This window comes from Oncorhynchus nerka, linkage group LG2, assembly GCF_034236695.1.
Source record: "Oncorhynchus nerka isolate Pitt River linkage group LG2, Oner_Uvic_2.0, whole genome shotgun sequence".
NCBI lineage: Eukaryota > Metazoa > Chordata > Actinopteri > Salmoniformes > Salmonidae > Oncorhynchus > Oncorhynchus nerka.
The window spans coordinates 48,178,280-48,196,730 of NC_088397.1; the positions used below are offsets into that span (position 1 = coordinate 48,178,280).

At 45.9% G+C, this 18,451-nt stretch overlaps 1 protein-coding gene across 1 annotated transcript in view; it reads right to left on the bottom strand.

Annotated features, from left to right (window-relative positions):
• Positions 1-18,247, bottom strand: part of skib (v-ski avian sarcoma viral oncogene homolog b) — a 41,111-nt gene extending 22,864 nt beyond the window's left edge. Inside the window, exon 1 of the mRNA XM_029672234.2 lies at positions 16,928-18,247. Coding sequence (XP_029528094.1) covers positions 16,928-17,827 — 900 coding nt within the window. The 5' untranslated portion in view covers positions 17,828-18,247. The remainder of the gene's footprint in view (positions 1-16,927) is intronic.
• Between the last annotated feature and the right edge of the window lie 204 nt (positions 18,248-18,451).

Sequence of the window (18,451 nt, forward strand, 5' to 3'; positions counted from 1 at the left end):
CTGAAGCTTTTGGGGGCAACTAGAGTCCACCATCCACTCTGTCTCTCTCCTCCATGTCTCACCCTGCCGTCCTATAAAACCCTCCTGCTCCCCATTTTATGGCTGCCAGATGGTAGGGAAGCCTTCTTGGCTCTGGACTTGCCTCTCCAGTCTAGTAAAACCAGTTGACCTCGGCAACATAAAAACGGGGGCATTTATGAAAACGGCTCGGGAACAAAACACACAAACATCCCGCCACTGAAACAACCAACGCCATTTAGTCTCTCAGAAAGAGGTCCAGAGTTGGAAATCTGCCTCTCAGACATGAACACTGACGGTGTAGGTTTTCCACCAGATGTGGAGGCTACACCCAGGTACGGCTCTATGTGCGAGAGGTTTTATTTGCATGCCTTGGGTGTGAATACAAGTCCTTGGCAGCCTCTTAACGTTCTCCCCGAGAAACGGAGAAACAAAACAAACGCAGTGGTCTATATTCAGGTCGGTGTCCCACAGTCCGGCTCATGGTTCACTACATTCTTGTTCCGGTGCTGAGGTCACCTCTCTAACAAACAAACAAACATTCCCATCCACATTATCCACCTGGGCCAGAGGGGTTTAAATGAGCAATCTGGATGAAATGTGGCACATTTCAGCTCTCTGAACACCGTTTCATAAGCAGGTCCTTTTGATGAAGTAAGGTTTTGGTCAAAAGTTGAATTAAAAATGACAAAACGAATATAGAGGAAGTCGACTAAACCGTTCCCATGTTTCTGCAACTACCTCCTCCTAACAAACAAGCTTTGAAATATGTTCTACCCTCCAGTGGTTTTTCAGCCAGTGACTCTTATCACCGAGTCACATTTTAAAAAAGCAGGACACAACTTCATTCCCATCCCAGGTTAGAGGCTGTGTTGAATTAAGAGCAGTCTGAGAGGGTTAAGAAAGTGCGGATGACTCTATATAAAATGGCAGGTTCAATCAATGGCTTCCTTTTACTGCTAATCAATTGCTCTTCCAATAACAACTGCTTTCAACTGCTTTCCCCCCTCCTCACCTCAGATGCCTCTCCTTCTCTCTCCTTTATTGGTTCTACCAGTTGGAAACTAGCATGTATATACTGCAATTCAACCTGACCTCCAGGCAACCCCTGGTCCTGCCCCTGCCATGGCTGCCTAAAGCCATTAGAGCTAGATGTGACTTCAGGCTATTAGCGTGATAAAAGTTCACTGTCTCTCCAGCCACTCTACAAGGCTGCTGTTAGAAACGCCTGCTGGAGTCTATGGAACATCTCTCTCACACTACTAGCCCAAAGACATCCAGATAGATGGTTTGTTGGGGTGGCATTTGGTCAAGACACACATGCTTTAAATGAGTACAATTGGGCTCATTTCAAAACAAAAAATGATGCTGATTGCACTTCAAAGTACCGTCCAAGAAGGAAAAAAAGGAAAAAGAAAAAAAAAACGTACACGCGGTAAAAACACATAAACATAACACAAGTGGCTGTGGCTCTAGTCTAGCGTGATTTGACTGTGCCTTGGCGCTGCTGTGTGTGTATAAAGGGGGACTGAGGTGGGGGTCTGTGCTGTGGTGCTGTGTTTCTCGTGTACTGTCTGAGCTGTGGGCAGCCAGGCTATATAACTGCAGCCTCAGCACTTCTCTCCATATTCTCCAGTTTCAAGCCAAGTGAGAGAACAAAGGCAGTGAGCTAAACTGCTGCAGAGGGAATGAGGACAGACAGACAGGCAAGCAGACAGACAGACAGACAGACAGACAGACAGACAGACAGACAGACAGACAGACAGACAGACAGACAGACAGACAGACAGACAGACAGACAGTGGCATATAGAAGAGAAGAGGGTGCCCTCAATAATGAGCGCTGCCTGGTACAATCAGTCTATGACAGAGTCCTCCTAGCTGTCGGACTACAGAAATAGATCCCATGCATCCGTTTTCCAGTAAGACTTCAGTTCTGTCCTGGCTGCTGGAGCTCACTGCTTACTTGATACTTTTGCAGAGCAGCTCTTTTTTTTTACACGATAAAAGGAAACTGCAGCATGCCTGGAATCTTCACCGTCACATTTTTTGATACTGCAAATGACCTTGAACATAGTTGTATCGGTACTAATGCATTCACTTGACAAGACTTATCTTTTTCGAAAACTTTCCAAAACGTACAATTCAAAGTCTCTAATTGCGCCGTTTGAGACTTGCCTTAGTTAGAAAGGCCATTCTGGGCAGCTGTTGATAAATTGAATGTGTGCCTGTGTCCATGTTGGTCCATGCCAGCCCTGCCCCATCAAGGCCCAACCCAGTACATCATGTGTTTTCACTCTACCGATAGGGTGGAAATGACCTCAGCGCAGTAAAAGATGACAAGGGCGCTAGCACTGCTCACCAGATGTGAGGAGAAAGAGAGGAGGAAGGAGAGAGAAAACCATTCGCCTGAACAATTTACTGCAAACCCCCCGAGGAGCACTGTGATTGAGGGTTCAAGTCCAGTTCCAGAGGTTCCTGGTCTATCTCAGCAGCACTCGGCCACAGGGAAGACAGCCTGCTGGCCTGCTGAGGCACATACACGCACTCCCTCACACAGATAAACACACACACACACACACACACACACACACTTACTCACAGACACACAAACAAAGACACACACACAACCAAAAACCCCACCGTCACTCCATCCACACTCCACTGCACCTGCCAGACACACAAAAGCCACTTCCTCCCACTGTGTCCAGCCAAGGTCCTTTATCCCATTTAGTGCAGCCTGAACCACAACAAAGGAAGAGAAATTAGGGAACTGGGTTGACGATAGGGTGACTAATCCCTTTGGAGAGACTCATTCGATCAACAGCCTGTACAGTTAAGCAGCTGAAAGGCCTGAATTAAATATGGCCATGCAGAGATGGGAGTCTTTGTGGAGACGGGCCCCAACAAGGCCCTGTCATAGCCATGGAATAATTCATACATTCCATTTTGGACACAGACCGACCTTCTCCATTGTTGTCTCTGTCAAGGGGTAATTTCACTACTGTAACTGTTATAGCATTGTATTAACAATTCCCCCAACCTTTATTCGTCAAATCAGAAGGTTCCATAACAGAAAGGTAACCTCTCTCTTAATCCCTATTCCATCTCCTTATTCCCTTTGTCCCTCTCAGGAGACCTTCCTTCATCTTCCCCATTGCCAAATGGCACATCACATCCAGAAAGGTCCTGTCACTGCGCCTTCAATAGCAGCTGGATACGTTTGTCTCTTCTCCTGCTCAACTATGCAGCAGATGAAGCTGTTGGTGCCAAAAGGAGAGGGGATTACCCAGTTTATATGATGATCATCTGAAAAGCAGCTTGGAGATTTTTAAGATGATGTGTAAGCTAACCTCTCCCCTGATACCGTCCCATTCCCTGCCTTAAGACACTGGGCTTATAAGAGACTCCACACTGGGCTTATAATATGTTCCTCGTTATGGGATAAAGGGCAAGCCTGCACCCAAGCTCTGTTTCAGGCTGAGCCCGTCTGTGTCTCTCTGCCGTGCCTGGCCAGGCTCGGTGACCTGCTTGAAATAAAGCCAGCCAGACACCCGTCAACGCCAGCTAAGGGCCCCACCCTGGTAGGGTCACCGCCTCATCTCAGGCCCCTGCAGAGGGAGGAAGCTCTCTCTCTCTCTCTCTGAGCCTATAGCATCCCCCATCTGTGCGCCTGTCTCTCTAAATGCAAGCGCCGCCGTGCCAGCGAGGGAACGAGGAAGTGTGAGGGGGGATTAAAGGAGAGAGACAGGGCCCTGTTCCGGTGAGTAATCGGAAATGGCATGTCTGCAACGACACATCATGGCTTTTGAATGAGGGCACTTCCTGTGAGAAACAGTAGGAACAAAAGAGAGAGAAAGGTCCGACTGGGCAGACGCTTTAAGGGTAAAGGACACAGTAACAGGGGTGGCCATGACGGACCCAGAGGGCCTGTAATACCGAATAAACGAGTCTAACTCAGACTAGTACAGACCAGTAGAATAGAGACAGCTGTGCAGGATTCATTTGATATGGGGAGCCTGCCTGCCAGCAGCACTGCACTGCCCCGACACTGTAACTGACCATAGACAATAGCCGCTCTGCAGATCCCAACGCTGAGGCCCAGACACCAGTAGCACAGGGGAGATACTAGATTGCCTTGTCGTGCCATGTCGAGAGGTGGTTAATTAGGACTGGTTCTCTATTAATTCGCAGGCGGGGTGGATGTGCAAAGACATCACACTATAAGATATCAAATGTCGTCAAGGCAGAGCCCCTACACAAGATGGTAGCCTGTCCTGATAGGGTATAACAGAGTAGAAAGAGAGTGAAAATGAGTATCCCACTCCTTCATTCAGCTAGCGGGGAGATGGAGGCTGTGTACTGGGTCATCCTGACATCACCGTCACCCTTCCTCTTCATTTGCAGAGGGAAAGACAGGACGACTGCAAAATGGATGGTGGTGGGCTCTCATCCCTCCTAAGTGAAACACTCACTACTCACCGGCCTGTGTAGTCCAGACTGAGAGAATTGGGAAAAGCTTTGTGGGCTACGGTAGAGAAGGTGCTTTCTATGTTCTATACGGTAGAAGAGGAGCTGTACGGAGGAGGGGGAGTTCTGTGCTGTAGGGAGAAGGAGAAGGTGGGAGGAGGTCCACTGTATGTGTTGTAGGAGGATGATGTGTGTATTCTATATGGAAGAGGAAGATGTCTCTGTGGTGCAGGGTGGAGGAGGGTAGCCTACAGTCTCTCTGCTCTGCTGTGAGTAAGTCTATGTGGGGAGGTCTGCCTGCCTGCTTGTCTGACTGTGTGTGCTGTGCTCTGCAGCTCAGCTCTGGCACACTCTTCTCAGCCCACCAGCCAGAGAGAGAGTATGAAGTTCTTATTTAGCACAGGAAGAGCAGCTCTGCTTAGCAACCACATCGGCCCTCCAATCACAGGCCTACTGTATGGAGGAGACTCCAGCCTGTGTGTGTGTGTGTGTGTGTGTGTGTGTTTGCGTGCATGCGTGTGTGTGTGTCCTCACTGACTGTGTGTGTGTGTGTGTGTGTGTGTGTGTGTGTGTGTGTGTGTGTGTGTGTGTGCGTGCGTGTGTGTCCTCACTGACTGTGTGTGTGTGTGTGTGTGTGTGTGTGTGTGTGTGTGTGTGTGTGTGTGTGTGTGTGTGTGTGTGTGTGTGTGTGTGTGTGTGCTGTGAGAACTCTGAGTTATAAAACAACATTTTAGGCAAACCAGGCTTTCTAACTTAGTGGTTTCTGCTATAACGTTGGCTGCTAACAGATGCTTTCCTGTCCGTCACGGTCTGCTTGAATGCGGTACTGAACCCCACAGTGAGTTCAACGTTAATCTGTGCCAATTAATCTCAGAATAAATTATGTATATCCTGGAGTGCAGTGGTAAATCCTTAAAACACTCACTACTTCTCCTTTCAGAATCCAATTGCCGTAGCGTAGCCTACAATTGACACCAGCTACAGCTGGAATGAATGCATGATTCGTGAGCTATTATCCATCAAACCAGAGGCGTGTACAAGATTTGGAACAAATGCTGTCAGAACATTGAGCAGTCTGTTTGGTTTAGCCGCGCGAGCTAATCCTCCTGATGGCTTTGGAGGTGGTTGGTGGGTGGAATGTAGGCGAGAGCAGAACGCTGATTTGTCATACGGCACCGGCAGGCCCTGGCTTTGCTCCGTTCTGACTGGAGCTACACGGGCACAGCACCAACGTGGTCCGACAGATCCAAAACACAGACTAGCACTGCAGCCCAGTTCCAACACAGGCAAACCAAGATGGATATAATAAGCGAAAAAAAGACACTGCTGTCTGTGGCTTCAAAACAAACGTAGAAACTTGAATCACTTTGAATCATCCGAATACGACTAAAGCCTGTGTGTGTCGCCGGGCAGCAAGCCAGTCCGTAAGACACATTCTTATGTTTTTAATTCCTGTTCTCTAACAAGCAGATAAGCTAAATTGACTGATAAGAGTCAGCAGCAGTAACTCTTACAGAACATGTGAGTGGATCAGGGTCAGACAGAGGGAAGTGGAACAGGACAGTTTCCCCAAACCCCATCCAGGCATCTGCTCTCAGCATGACTACATAATCTACTCCTCCTCTACACATACGCCATTCCTTCTCCTCCTCCCTAATCTCCTTCTTCTCTGACTGACTAGCACGCCGCCTTAAGAGAACTGACACTCCATCAAAAAACTCTGTCTCATCTATTTTTCATAGTCTATGAAAAATGGGAATAATGCTCTGCGTGTTGCTATAGTTTCAGGTTAGTGTGCATGTTTTTGTAGCAGACTGACCAGTCAGTGGCGACTGGCTGCCCAACATGGAACAGGGTGCCATTGGCACAGACGGACACAGCAAAGAGGCGAGCTAACCTCATTAGCATGGTAGCATTGATAGCTCCTGTCTCTCATCTAGCTTAACCTACATTCGCCTGTTGTGTTAACTAGACCGACCATCCCAGCCTTCACGACGCCGTCGGTCACTGGAGCACTCTATCTGAAGGCTAACTTTGCCCCCACGCGGTTTCCTTCAGCTAGCACTGAGCTAGCTAACACCCCACTAGCCTCGTGGCTATAGTGTTATATGGTGCTCATTATGGCTAGCTGTTAGCCGCAAGGCTTCTAACTAACTAGCTTAGTACGCCATTTACACAAGTTACGATTTGCTAGCCACCAGCCACAAGGTACTAGCTAGCTTGCGCCATCTACAAGTTGTTCTTACAACACAGGCGTTGCTCGGTCCCCTCTATGCATCAATTTCTTGTGTAAGGAACGTGCCTGAGTCCGGTGAGCACTGCAGACTGTTGATGAGGGCAGGTCTGAAGAGAGAAGGCTTAATGCTTTTATCTCAATAGCCCCTCTTGCCTTCGAGCCAACAGCAACAGCTGAGGCTCAGCTCTCTGCAACCAAGCCCAGTTGGGGCGAGGTCATGGAAAGCCTCAACTCCCTCGCCTCATTGTCTGACGACGCAGTATCAGGGGAAGGTGAGATAGTCCGCATCTCCTGCACTGATGACCCCGTTCTCCCGCCCGCCCTCCCAAGCCAGCAGACCTAACGGCCCTGAGAGCAGTGGATGTGCCCCTCCTCCAGTAAAGTTTGGGCTCCTTCATGTCTGCAAGCGGGCCGTGGCTAGACTCAGCAATGAGAGCCCCTACTCCAATTAAGGGACCTATACGATGGGAAGAGACTCCCATAAGGGAACTGCTCCCCGCAGTACCAGCTTGCCCCAGGGAAGCTAAGAGCTCATGGGAAAAAACCAGCACTAGCAAGATTCTTGCAAGGGGTACCCCGAGCCTGGACAATATGGAAGAATCTGGGTTTGGCAACCCTCCCACGGTGGAGCCGTCACTGGCTTACCACCTCAGCCCCTTTCCCCGTGTTACTAACGAAACCAGCACCTCACTCCATGTGAAGGCAGAGCGCTTTACCTCAGCCCAAGCAATTAGAGCTCTCAATGTGACCTCTTTATTGTTACTGGAGGAAGGAAGAAGTGTGGAAGTAACTGGAATCGGACACCCTAGACCCAGATGCTTGGGAAGAGATCTGTATGATGACAGACCCGAACCTCCATGCCTTTCATAGTGCCATTCAAGGCTGTGGTAGTACTATGAGCCTTGCAGTGGTGAGAGAAGGGGTATTTTGGCTGAGCTTATCCAGCTTAACAGACAAATAAAAAGTGGACCTCCTTGATGCCCCAATGTTGGTTCCTGCATCTCGCCCAGTCTTACAGCTGGGAAGGGGCAAAAAGCTGGCCTTGGGGGACAGAGGTCCCCAGCAGCGCGGCAGTCTGCCGAAACTCAGGCTCCTGAACCAAAGCAAACTTGTAGAGAAGCAGTCTTATGCTGCAGCGGCAGCAAGGATCCTCCCCGCTAACCCTCCTAAGGGAGGTAAGAAGGGTCAGCCTGAAGATGATAGTGTGCAGGGCCTACGGCTCTCTGCCCTACCCCTCTGTCTTCGGATTGAACAGTTTCTACAGTTTCGCAGAAGTCGGAAGGCAGGCCTGCGTTAAGACAAAATCCTATTCTCTGTGCAGCAGCTCACTTTTGTGACCATTCTCACATGAGAAAATGGAGGAGACTCACTTTTAGTTCTCCCCCCGAGTTTGTTCCCCCCGAGTGCCTCCCTCGCTCAGGCTTTCCACCCCCCGGTGTCTTCTCAGGTTTTCAGCCAGGGGTAGAAGTCAGCATGTCAGCCGTCCATCCGGTCTCACTGACACACGGAGCAGGACGGCAAATCTGTCTTTCGCCATCCACTGTTCCCCCTTTTTCCCGTGTCTATGGCCTTTTGCCTCTGATTGCTATGAAGCGAGCTATCACAGTCAAGCCAGTTCCGGCATGTGCCGCTCCGGTTTTCCCACCAGAGGGCGCTGCTAATCTGTACGTCAAGGTAGAGAACCCTAAATATTCTGCTCTCCTGTTCCAAGGGAGGACATATTTCCAGAGCTCACTGAGAAACCCTCATAGCCCTTTATAGGATTCTGAGGGGCGTTTTTTCTCTCTACACTCTTTGGGGGAAAAAAGGTGCTTCCACAGATGGTTCTACATGGAACCCAAAAGAGTTCTACCTGGAATACCTTTTTATGTAAATGGCAAAGACCACTTGGCTCTGTCAAGGAGAACTCTCTCCATTGACCTAGAGACCAGTCAGAGCCCTAGACAGCTAGCTGGTACTCCCGAGTCCACAAAGCTTCGGCTTTTCCTCGTCCCGTTTTTTTTAGATGGTGCTAGAAGGGCCTTCTCCTACAGAGGAGTTTTTGGGGACACATCTTATTAAACTGAGATTGTGCACGCCTTGTATTGGACATCCCCTCACTTTGTTATGGGTTTTTGTTTGCTATTCGAACGTAACGATTAAAAGTTACTTGCGTAACCCCGGTTCTCTGACATTATGAGTGAGATATCGCACCGCATTCCCCTGCTCGCAAGAGCGTGAGGAAGAGAAGCACGCTTGAGGATAACCTCAGGGCACGAGAATGCTCCTTTTAAAGGGAGATGAGGGTCCCACTCTACCTGTCTGTCCCCAACCTTTTACCCACGCACCACCCAAATAAACAAGGCATTAACAAAGAGGAATAGCTGCACTTCACAGCCTCTGAATGGCAGGGCTCTGGAACAAAGGAGGGGGCAGGTCTTTAGCGCCCATCACAGAACTCCAGCTGACGCCCTTTTAACATGGGGTCAGCCCCTGGAGAATGGAGGGCAAGACCCCTGTGAGCTCCTCACACCTTCTTTCTGACACACTGACCCCCACTCGCCTTCAATCACAGAAGAGATGGCATGATGCACTTCTCCGGGGAGCTGGTGGTCAGTGGGCCATGTTTTCAAAAGGATTTAGAAAAGAGCCAAGTGAACAGAGTTCCAAACAATGAATTCTACCAACACTCTGGACTGGATCTGTTATCCACGGCATTATCTGTCTGGTTAGGGACTAGGCTATGGTTTAGGTTGGACTGGAGGCAGGGGTTGGAGATACTGAGTCTTGGTCGGACTTGGCTATTCCGTTTCGGGGAGGTGCTGGTCAGTGAGGAGTTGTGTTGGGTCAGTGGTAGTCAGACGGGGCTGACCAGGGGCCGGGGGGATGCACCATGTGTGCCCTCAGGGCTTCCCAGAGGTCAGCAAACAGATGGGAATGGAAATGAGCAGTCAGTGAGCTCATTTTAAACTTCCAGTCCAGCTGATCCAGGCATAATTACATGCCAACTTACACGCACTTACTGCACACACCGGTCCCCTGTTCAAATGTTTAAGATGAGAGTGCATTGGTGTGCGGGAGCCCAAACCGATCCAAATGAAGCGTGCATAGGTAAAAAAAAAAAAAAAAATTAAGCATTCAAGCTCTACAAATCGCCCGTTCACTAAAGTTTTTTACTCATATTTTATTTTCTGCTTTATTTCTCTTTTCTGTTGTGGCTGAATTGACGCGCCCCTCTCCTTCAGCCTCCTATTGAGCTTTTATGCATGTAACAGCGTATGACGTTGATCTCAAAGTCAGATAATTGTGTGCACAGAACGGCAGAACGCAACTGCTTGTGCCAACGATAGATAGGCCTACCATTACCCTGTTCTAATATTGTTCGGCTATATCTGTGTGGCACCTTCAGCATCCAAATGTTTGTAAAATGGCCGCCGCAATCTTAAATCATAGGCTTTATTAACTGAGGAACAACCAATTTAACTTGCTGGGTCAATGTTATCAAATGCGCTGTAGAAAATGTAGTTTTAACGGCAGAGCTTTGTAGGCTACCAGAATGAACACAACTCACATCTTGCTGATCTATCTGCTGAATGGGGCTTTTGGATTGAAAGGTTCACCGTACAAAATGTTTTGGGTACTTCTGCTTTAAACAGTCAGTGCATCTGGCCATTTTCACGTGAACATGGTAAAGGTGTATTTTCATAACATGGACAGCAATCCTTCTTGCAAGCCTCACAGGTTGGAACGGGAGAAGAGAGCAACTCTCCATAAAGTTCCAAATGGTCAAAACCATTCGCTTGTGAGACGGGTGAAATCCAAAACGGTGTTAAATTAATCGGCTTTTGTATGTCGTAGCTCATTTCTGATAACTAAATATTGACGTATTACTAGCTCAAAACATTTTAATCTGCTATATGACAAATTAATCGGCGGGTGATGAGGATTTCAGATAAGACGTCACGGCGCAAAAACATAAATTGAACCCCCTAATCTGATAGTGGTAAATGGTAAATCGTCTCCCTATGGCTCAGCCCACACACTACATCACTCACTCACTCACACACACACACACACATACTGTACACAGGCCCACTCGGCTCAGAGAAGTCAGCTCAGACAGATCCAGCTCCTGAGCTCCATCAGTATCAGATATTCATTTAGAATGGGGTCTTGCGCATCGATGTTAGCGCATCGATTTGAATCGTTTCAAACTAAAAGCATCGTTCCTGTATCGTATTGGAGTCCATGTGTCTAGATGCGTATCGAATCGCGCTTGTAAGGAGAAATGCACTTCCCTAGTGAACAAAGACACGCTCATACACAAATCACGAAACAGACACAACTGTCTCGCTAGCCCTGAGTTGCACACACCCGTACAAAAGCACACAGGTACAACACACACCATTCCTCACCACCCAGAGACTACTCAGTTGATTGTTTTGGTCCCAGGTTTGAGGTGAATTTGATGGAGTGAGCAGAACAATGGGATGAGAAATGTCATAAATTGGCCTCGCATGAAGAGGCTTCATTTGATTAAGTAAGGACTACATGGGTCTCCAGAGTCCGCTTCTCCTCTCCACGCAGTCACGAGATGAATGCTGTTGCCCTTACCTCTTAAACGTATACTGAGAAATATTGGAAAACGATAGGGATTTTTTTTGTGGTAATTCCTCACAAAACCCTATTTTATGTACTTTTCTTACCAAATAGAAGAACAGGCGGAATTCTATTTTGTATACTGATAATATTTGGTGTATCATATAGGTTTATATTGTATTCTGGTGTACTAACTCTGATTATTTGGTGTATCATATAGGTTTATATTGTATTCTGGAGTACTAACTCTTGTTATTTGGTGTATCATATAGGTTTATATTGTATTCTGGAGTACTAACTCTTATTATTTGGTGTATCATATAGGTTTATATTGTATTCTGGAGTACTAACTATGATTATTTGGTGTATCATATAGGTTTATATTGTATTCTGGAGTACTAACTCTTGTTATTTGGTGTATCATATAGGTTTATATTGTATTCTGGAGTACTAACTCTTATTATTTGGTTTATATTGTATTCTCTAACTCTTATTATTTGGTTTATATTGTTTATATTGTATTCTGGAGTACTAACTCTTGTTATTTGGTGTATCATATAGGTTTATATTGTATTCTGGAGTACTAACTCTTGTTATTTGGTGTATCATATAGGTTTATATTGTATTCTGGAGTACTAACTCTGATTATTTGGTGTATCATATAGGTTTATATTGTATTCTGGAGTACTAACTCTTATTATTTGGTGTATCATATAGGTTTATATTGTATTCTGGAGTACTAACTCTTGTTATTTGGTGTATCATATAGGTTTATATTGTATTCTGGAGTACTAACTCTTGTTATTTGGTGTATCATATAGGTTTATATTGTATTCTGGAGTACTAACTCTTGTTATTTGGTGTATCATATAGGTTTATATTGTATTCTGGAGTACTAACTCTTGTTATTTGGTGTATCATATAGGTTTATATTGTATTCTGGAGTACTAACTCTTGTTATTTGGTGTATCATATAGGTTTATATTGTATTCTGGAGTACTAACTCTTGTTATTTGGTGTATCATATAGGTTTATATTGTATTCTGGAGTACTAACTCTGATTATTTGGTGTATCATATAGGTTTATATTGTATTCTGGAGTACTAACTCTGATTATTTGGTGTATCATATAGGTTTATATTGTATTCTGGAGTACTAACTCTGATTATTTGGTGTATCATATAGGTTTATATTGTATTCTGGAGTACTAACTCTGATTATTTGGTGTATCATATAGGTTTATATTGTATTCTGGAGTACTAACTCTGATTATTTGGTGTATCATATAGGTCTATATTGTATTCTGGAGTACTAACTCTGATTATTTGGTGTATCATATAGGTTTATATTGTATTCTGGAGTACTAACTCGTATTATTTGGTGTATCATATAAGTTTACATTGTATGCTGGTGTACTAACTCTCATGACTTATTTGGTGTATCATATAAGTTTACATTGTATGCTGGTGTACTAACTCTCATGACTTATTTCCTGTATGATGGAGACTGGTGGACTATGTTTTTTTTTTTTTGCATTTGCTGTGTCTCTCGGTCCTTTATCAGACAGCCATCTGGCCAGTGGACTGGACACAAGGGCATCTGATTGAATGCTGTGAATACAGTGGGGGTGGGTGGGTTCACTCTCTGTGGATAGAGGTCAGGTGTCACGGCCCTTTGACAACACATGTCAAGGCCCTGCCCCACTGGGCCCGCATCTCCTCAATCAGAGCCTACAGCCTCTTCTCTTCCAATCTGCCCCCATATGTACGCTAGGCAACGGCTTAATGACCAAATGCAGGATTTGATTCAAAACAGACACAACGGCCCTCTGGTGTCAACCCCCTCTGATCCCTGTCTGCTTTGTACCCGAACAATGATATTCAACTAAATATAATGCCGTCTTTAGCTATGTGGAAACCCTGTTCAACTTTCCACAGTACTTGAATTAAATCATTTGATTAATTATGATCTATTCTATCACTAAACTTTCTTTTTAGTCAAAGAGATTCCTCCAAAATAGCAAAAAGGTGTTTCTCAACTGAGCCTAGTTTACAGCACTACATGTACAGTAGTGTAACTGAAGGCCCAGGCAGACAGTGGATCCTGGACTGATTGATAAAACACCCCGACATCAGTGTTGGTCTGAGTCGGGGCAATAATATTGAGTTCTTGTTTCATGGGTAAGCGAGCCAAGGCTGGCTGCTGGCGGCTGTCCAGCCTCTCACCAGCTTCCCCTGTCAGAGTGATGTATGGGAGCACTGGTGTGCTGCTCCCTAAGGACCAGGCCTGACTGTCTGCTAACTGGGACACTCCTGACAGTGAACCATGGCAGGCAAACACACACACACACACACACACAGAGACCACTCCCCCTGATGCTGCCTGCCTCAGCTCAGTCGGTATATATTTCATCAGACACTCGAAGACTGTCAGCAGAGACCTCACAGTTTTGTCAAATATGAAGCACGCTGAACATATATCATGACACGATGGCTACAGTTGGGAGACCAGCCACAAGCCACAGGTGGTGGAGATTTTTCCTCCGACATTTTCTCTTCAGGTCCGCGACTCCGTAGTCTAGTTTTCTTTGTCCATTTCTTCAATCGAAAATGACACAGATTATGTTCACTTATTATTGAATGGGCATTTGCTGTGAGATTTGGTGCCATTTTACAAAGCAACTTAGAAATGAAGAATTTATGTAGAATTTAAAAAATAGAGGACAATGTATGCATGGAATCTGCAATGCAATGTAGTTTGCTAGGAACTAATTCCGGATATGTTTTGATGGGAGCCATAACAGAAGGGACGAGTACAGTGGATCTCTGTTTTTCTCCACAACAAAAGGTCCTTACATCTCTTTGTAGCTAATCATTAAATAATAGATTGCAAACGGTCTCTGAGATACCTCGTCTGAACATCCACCATCACAACGGAACCGCATCAATATTCAACCAAGCCTCTCTTGGTCGAGAAAGACCTCCATTTATAACTGCACAATAAAAATGCCACAATTTCGTGAGTAGCACTGATAGTGAAATTGAAAGTCACTGGGAGGGGGGGATTTACGAGAAATGGCCCTGTGTCTCCTGTTCAGAGTGGAGTTGTTACACCATGGAGATACATAGGGGCCAGTCATTAGCAGAGTCCCACTCAACAGCTGCTGTGAGCTGAGGGAAACAGCCACCATGTCGCCTCGTCCTTAGTCCGCTCCAAACGTCTGTGACCCTCGCTTGGAGCCAGGCAGATGCCGAACAGGCAAGTGGTCAACCTGAAAACCTTCCACCACCACATCCGTCAATGTGCACACACACCACAGGCGGCTTGGTGGCACAGCATGAATGGAAAGGTATCAAACACATGGTTTTCCCGTTAGATATCATTCCATTCCCTCTATACCAGTCATTATGAAGAGGCCGTACTGCTATATCTCCACCCACCAGTCTCCTCTGACACACACACACACACACACACACACACACACACACACACACACACACACACACACACACACACACACACACACACACACACACACACACACACACTATCCTGTTCAACACAGCCCTTTCTCACAGACATCTTGATAACCCAAAGCTCATTAAACTCTAATTACCTAACCCCAAAAATGAATTCCCCAGCCCCCCTCCCCTCTTGGACTAATAAAATATATAATTGAGGCTCCATTTGTCATATGCAGATGCCCTTGAGTTACCCTAGGGGGGTTCTGGTCCGGTTAACTCCCCCAAGGGGAGTGGATTGGAGGGCCACTCAAGGGTGTGATAGTTTGAGATTCTGTTGATTTTAATGTTCAATTTTAACCTTTTAAATGTGAATTTAAACCAATATATGTGCATGTGCAAAAGATCAGCCAGGGAAAAAAGGAAATAAATAATGTGGGTGTAAATACAGTAGCAGTCAAAAGTTTGGACACACCTACTCATTCAAGGGTTTTTATTTATTTTTTACTATTTTCTACAATGTAGACTAATAGTGAAGACATCAAAACGATGAAATAACACATATGGAATCATGTAGTAACCAAAAAGGTGTTCAACAAATCAAAATATATTTTATATTTGAGATTCTTCAAAGTAGCCACCCTTTGCCTTGATGACAGCTTTGCACACTCTTGGCATTCTCTCAACCAGCTTCATGAGGTAGTCACCTGGAATGCATTTCAATCAACAGGTGTGCCTTGTTAAAAGTTCATTTGTGGAATTTCTTTCCTTCTTAATGCGTTTGAGCCAATCAGTACAAAGTAGGGTTGGTATATACAGAAGAAGATAGCCCTATTTGCTCAAAAGTTTATATTATGGCATGAACAGCTCAAATAAGCAAAGAGAAATGACAGTCCATCATTACATTAAGACATGAAGGTCAGTCAATCTGGAAAATATCAAGAACTTCAAGTGCAGTCACAAAAACCATCAAGCGCTATGATGAAACCGGCTCTCACAAGGACCGCCACAGGAAAGGAGTACCCAGTGTTACCTCTGCTGCAGAGGATAAGTTCAGTAGTTACCAGCCTCAGAAATTGCAGCCCAAATAAATGCTTCACAGAGTTCAAGTAACAGACACATCTCAACATCAACTGTTCAGGAAGCTGCATGAATCAGGTTGAATGGCTGCAAAGAAATCACTACTAAAGGACACCAATAAGAAGAAGACTTGATTGGGCCAAGAAACATGAGCAATGGACATTAGACCGGTGGAAATCTGCCCTTTGGTCTGATGAGTCCAAATTAAGATTTTCGGTTCCAACCGCCGTGTCTTTGTGAGACGAAGAGTAGGTGAACGGGTGGTCTCTGCATGTGTGGTTCACACCGGGAAGCATGAAGAAGGAGGTGTGATGGTGTAGGGGTGCTTTGCTGGTGACACAGTCTGTGATTTATTCAAGGCACACTTAATCAGCATGTCTACCACAGCATTCTGCAGCGATACACCATCCCATCTGGTTTGAGCTTAGTGGGACTATCAGTTGTCTTTCAACAGGACAATGACCCAACACACCTCAAGGCTGTTTAAGGGCTATTTGACCAAGAAGGAAAGTGATGGAGTGCTGCATCAGATGACCTGGCCTCCACAATAACCCAACTTCAACCCAATTGATATGGTTTGGGATGAGCAGGACCGCAGAGTGAAGGAAAAGCAGCCAACAAGTGCTCAGCATATGTGGGAACTCCTTCAGACTGTTGGAAAAGCCTTCCAGGTGAAGCTAGTTGAGAGAATGCCAAGAGTGTGAAAAGCTGTCAAACGGTGGCTACTTTGAAGAATCTCAAATATAAAATATATTTTGATTCCATATGTGTTATTTCATAGTTTTGATGTCTTCACTATTAGTGTACATTGTACAAAATAGTAAAAATAAATAAAACACCTTTAATGAGTAGATGTGTCCAAACTTTTGGTACTGAATATATATGTGTGTGTGTGTGTGTGTGTGTGTGTGAGAGAGAGAGAGAGAACAGGGGGTGTCCAATAGAATAGGGCCATTATTTAAATCATGGAATCACTGCCAATACCGAATGAATAATAAAACAAGTTATTACAATCCAATTAAATGTCAGTCATCCATGACGTTTAGGCACTTTACACACACTTTAATAAACTTCATCAAACTTACCCTGCATGATTTGTTTGAGGGCTTGTTTACGAAGTCAAATTTGCCTTTGATTACTTTGAGGTGCTGCTCCAGGAGAGCTTTCTCTTCTTTCCCTGTATAGTCCGGGTCCAGGAGAACATAGGCACGCCAGTTAGCTGAGTCGAACCCCCAGTGAACTGTCCGGTTCTCTAGTCTTTTGTGACTATGGACCACAAACTTGTGAGTGGGGTACATTAGTCTGCAGTCCATGCATTGGATACAGGCGGCATTGGGACTGGTATACAGTTCTGGGACAAATAACCCCTTACACCTACCAAAACATTCGTGGTATATTTTGAAACTTTTTTCCGTCCTCTCCAACTCCATGGAGCCAGACAGCTCCTTGTTGCAGTGAGGAAGATAGGAACCACTGTAAACGAGGGCATTGCAGAGGCGCTCAGCATCCGTCTGGGTGATCAGTCCGCATGATGGGGCAGAGAAGGGTAGGATACCCACTACTTTGAGGATCTCCAGCTGGTCCGCGGTGCACCGGGAGCAGTAGATGTGCAGGTCGTCGCACACGGAGTTGATCTGCTGAAGCGAGAAATCCCGCAGGACACTGTTGAGAATCTGCGGCAGACACAGACGTTTTTCGCCGCCTACCACGAAACACGAAATTGGCTCACGCTCCAGGACAGTTTCGGACCTTTCGGTGGTGTGGTCGGATGGAATGAATAACGGCCCCGACATAACCGGTGGTGTCTGGACAGGCATGGCCAGCATCAGTTCAGCTGTTTTTCCATCTTTGTTGAACAGAATTTCCTGGTGCCACCGAGCGGAGAACGCCGCCGGTCCACCAAGAGAGCTCATAGAACTCAAATGAAACTGCTTCAGAGTTTGCTGAAGTCCGGGATGAGGCTGAAAGCTTGACGGGGCCTCCATGTTTTCAACACTATATAGAGATGTGAGTTCAAATGTAGGCGATCTATTTTAATCAGTTGTCTTCAAAATCCAGCTAAGGACTCAGTAAATCCACCGCGGCGCATTTCCATGTCACTAGAGAAGGTTACCACCAGGGCGGTATCCATTTAAAAAGGAGGATAAGACACTATTGAGTTCTAATACCCTGAAACAATTTTTCCAGTTCACAGATACGTAAGGGAAATCCTTCGGACCACTCACAAAAAGAGCCTAAAAAGGAAACACATTTTCTCTTCTCCACTGCAGTCTAGTCCGCACGATGTGATCCTCAAATATGCCCAGTCTGCGCAGTCTGGCGCTCTCGCTCTCTAGCTCTAAGCGAATGTGTGAAGTGAGTTAGCTGTACTATCTCTCTCTCTCCCTCTCTCTCCCTCTCGCTCTGTTTGTTTGTGTCTGGTTCAGTCATTGAATCCCGGCCAGGAATGTGACTGACTCGCCGAGCTGGCTGTTCCCTCAAAGGGTTGTTCCTCCCCCTGCTACCATGGCAGCTGCAGCAGCAGCCACAAAAACCTTGTAGCCTAAAGCAGACAGTTTAGAAAATCTATGATCCCTCTGAAAGCCTCTGAAATGGACTGGAGAGGAAGG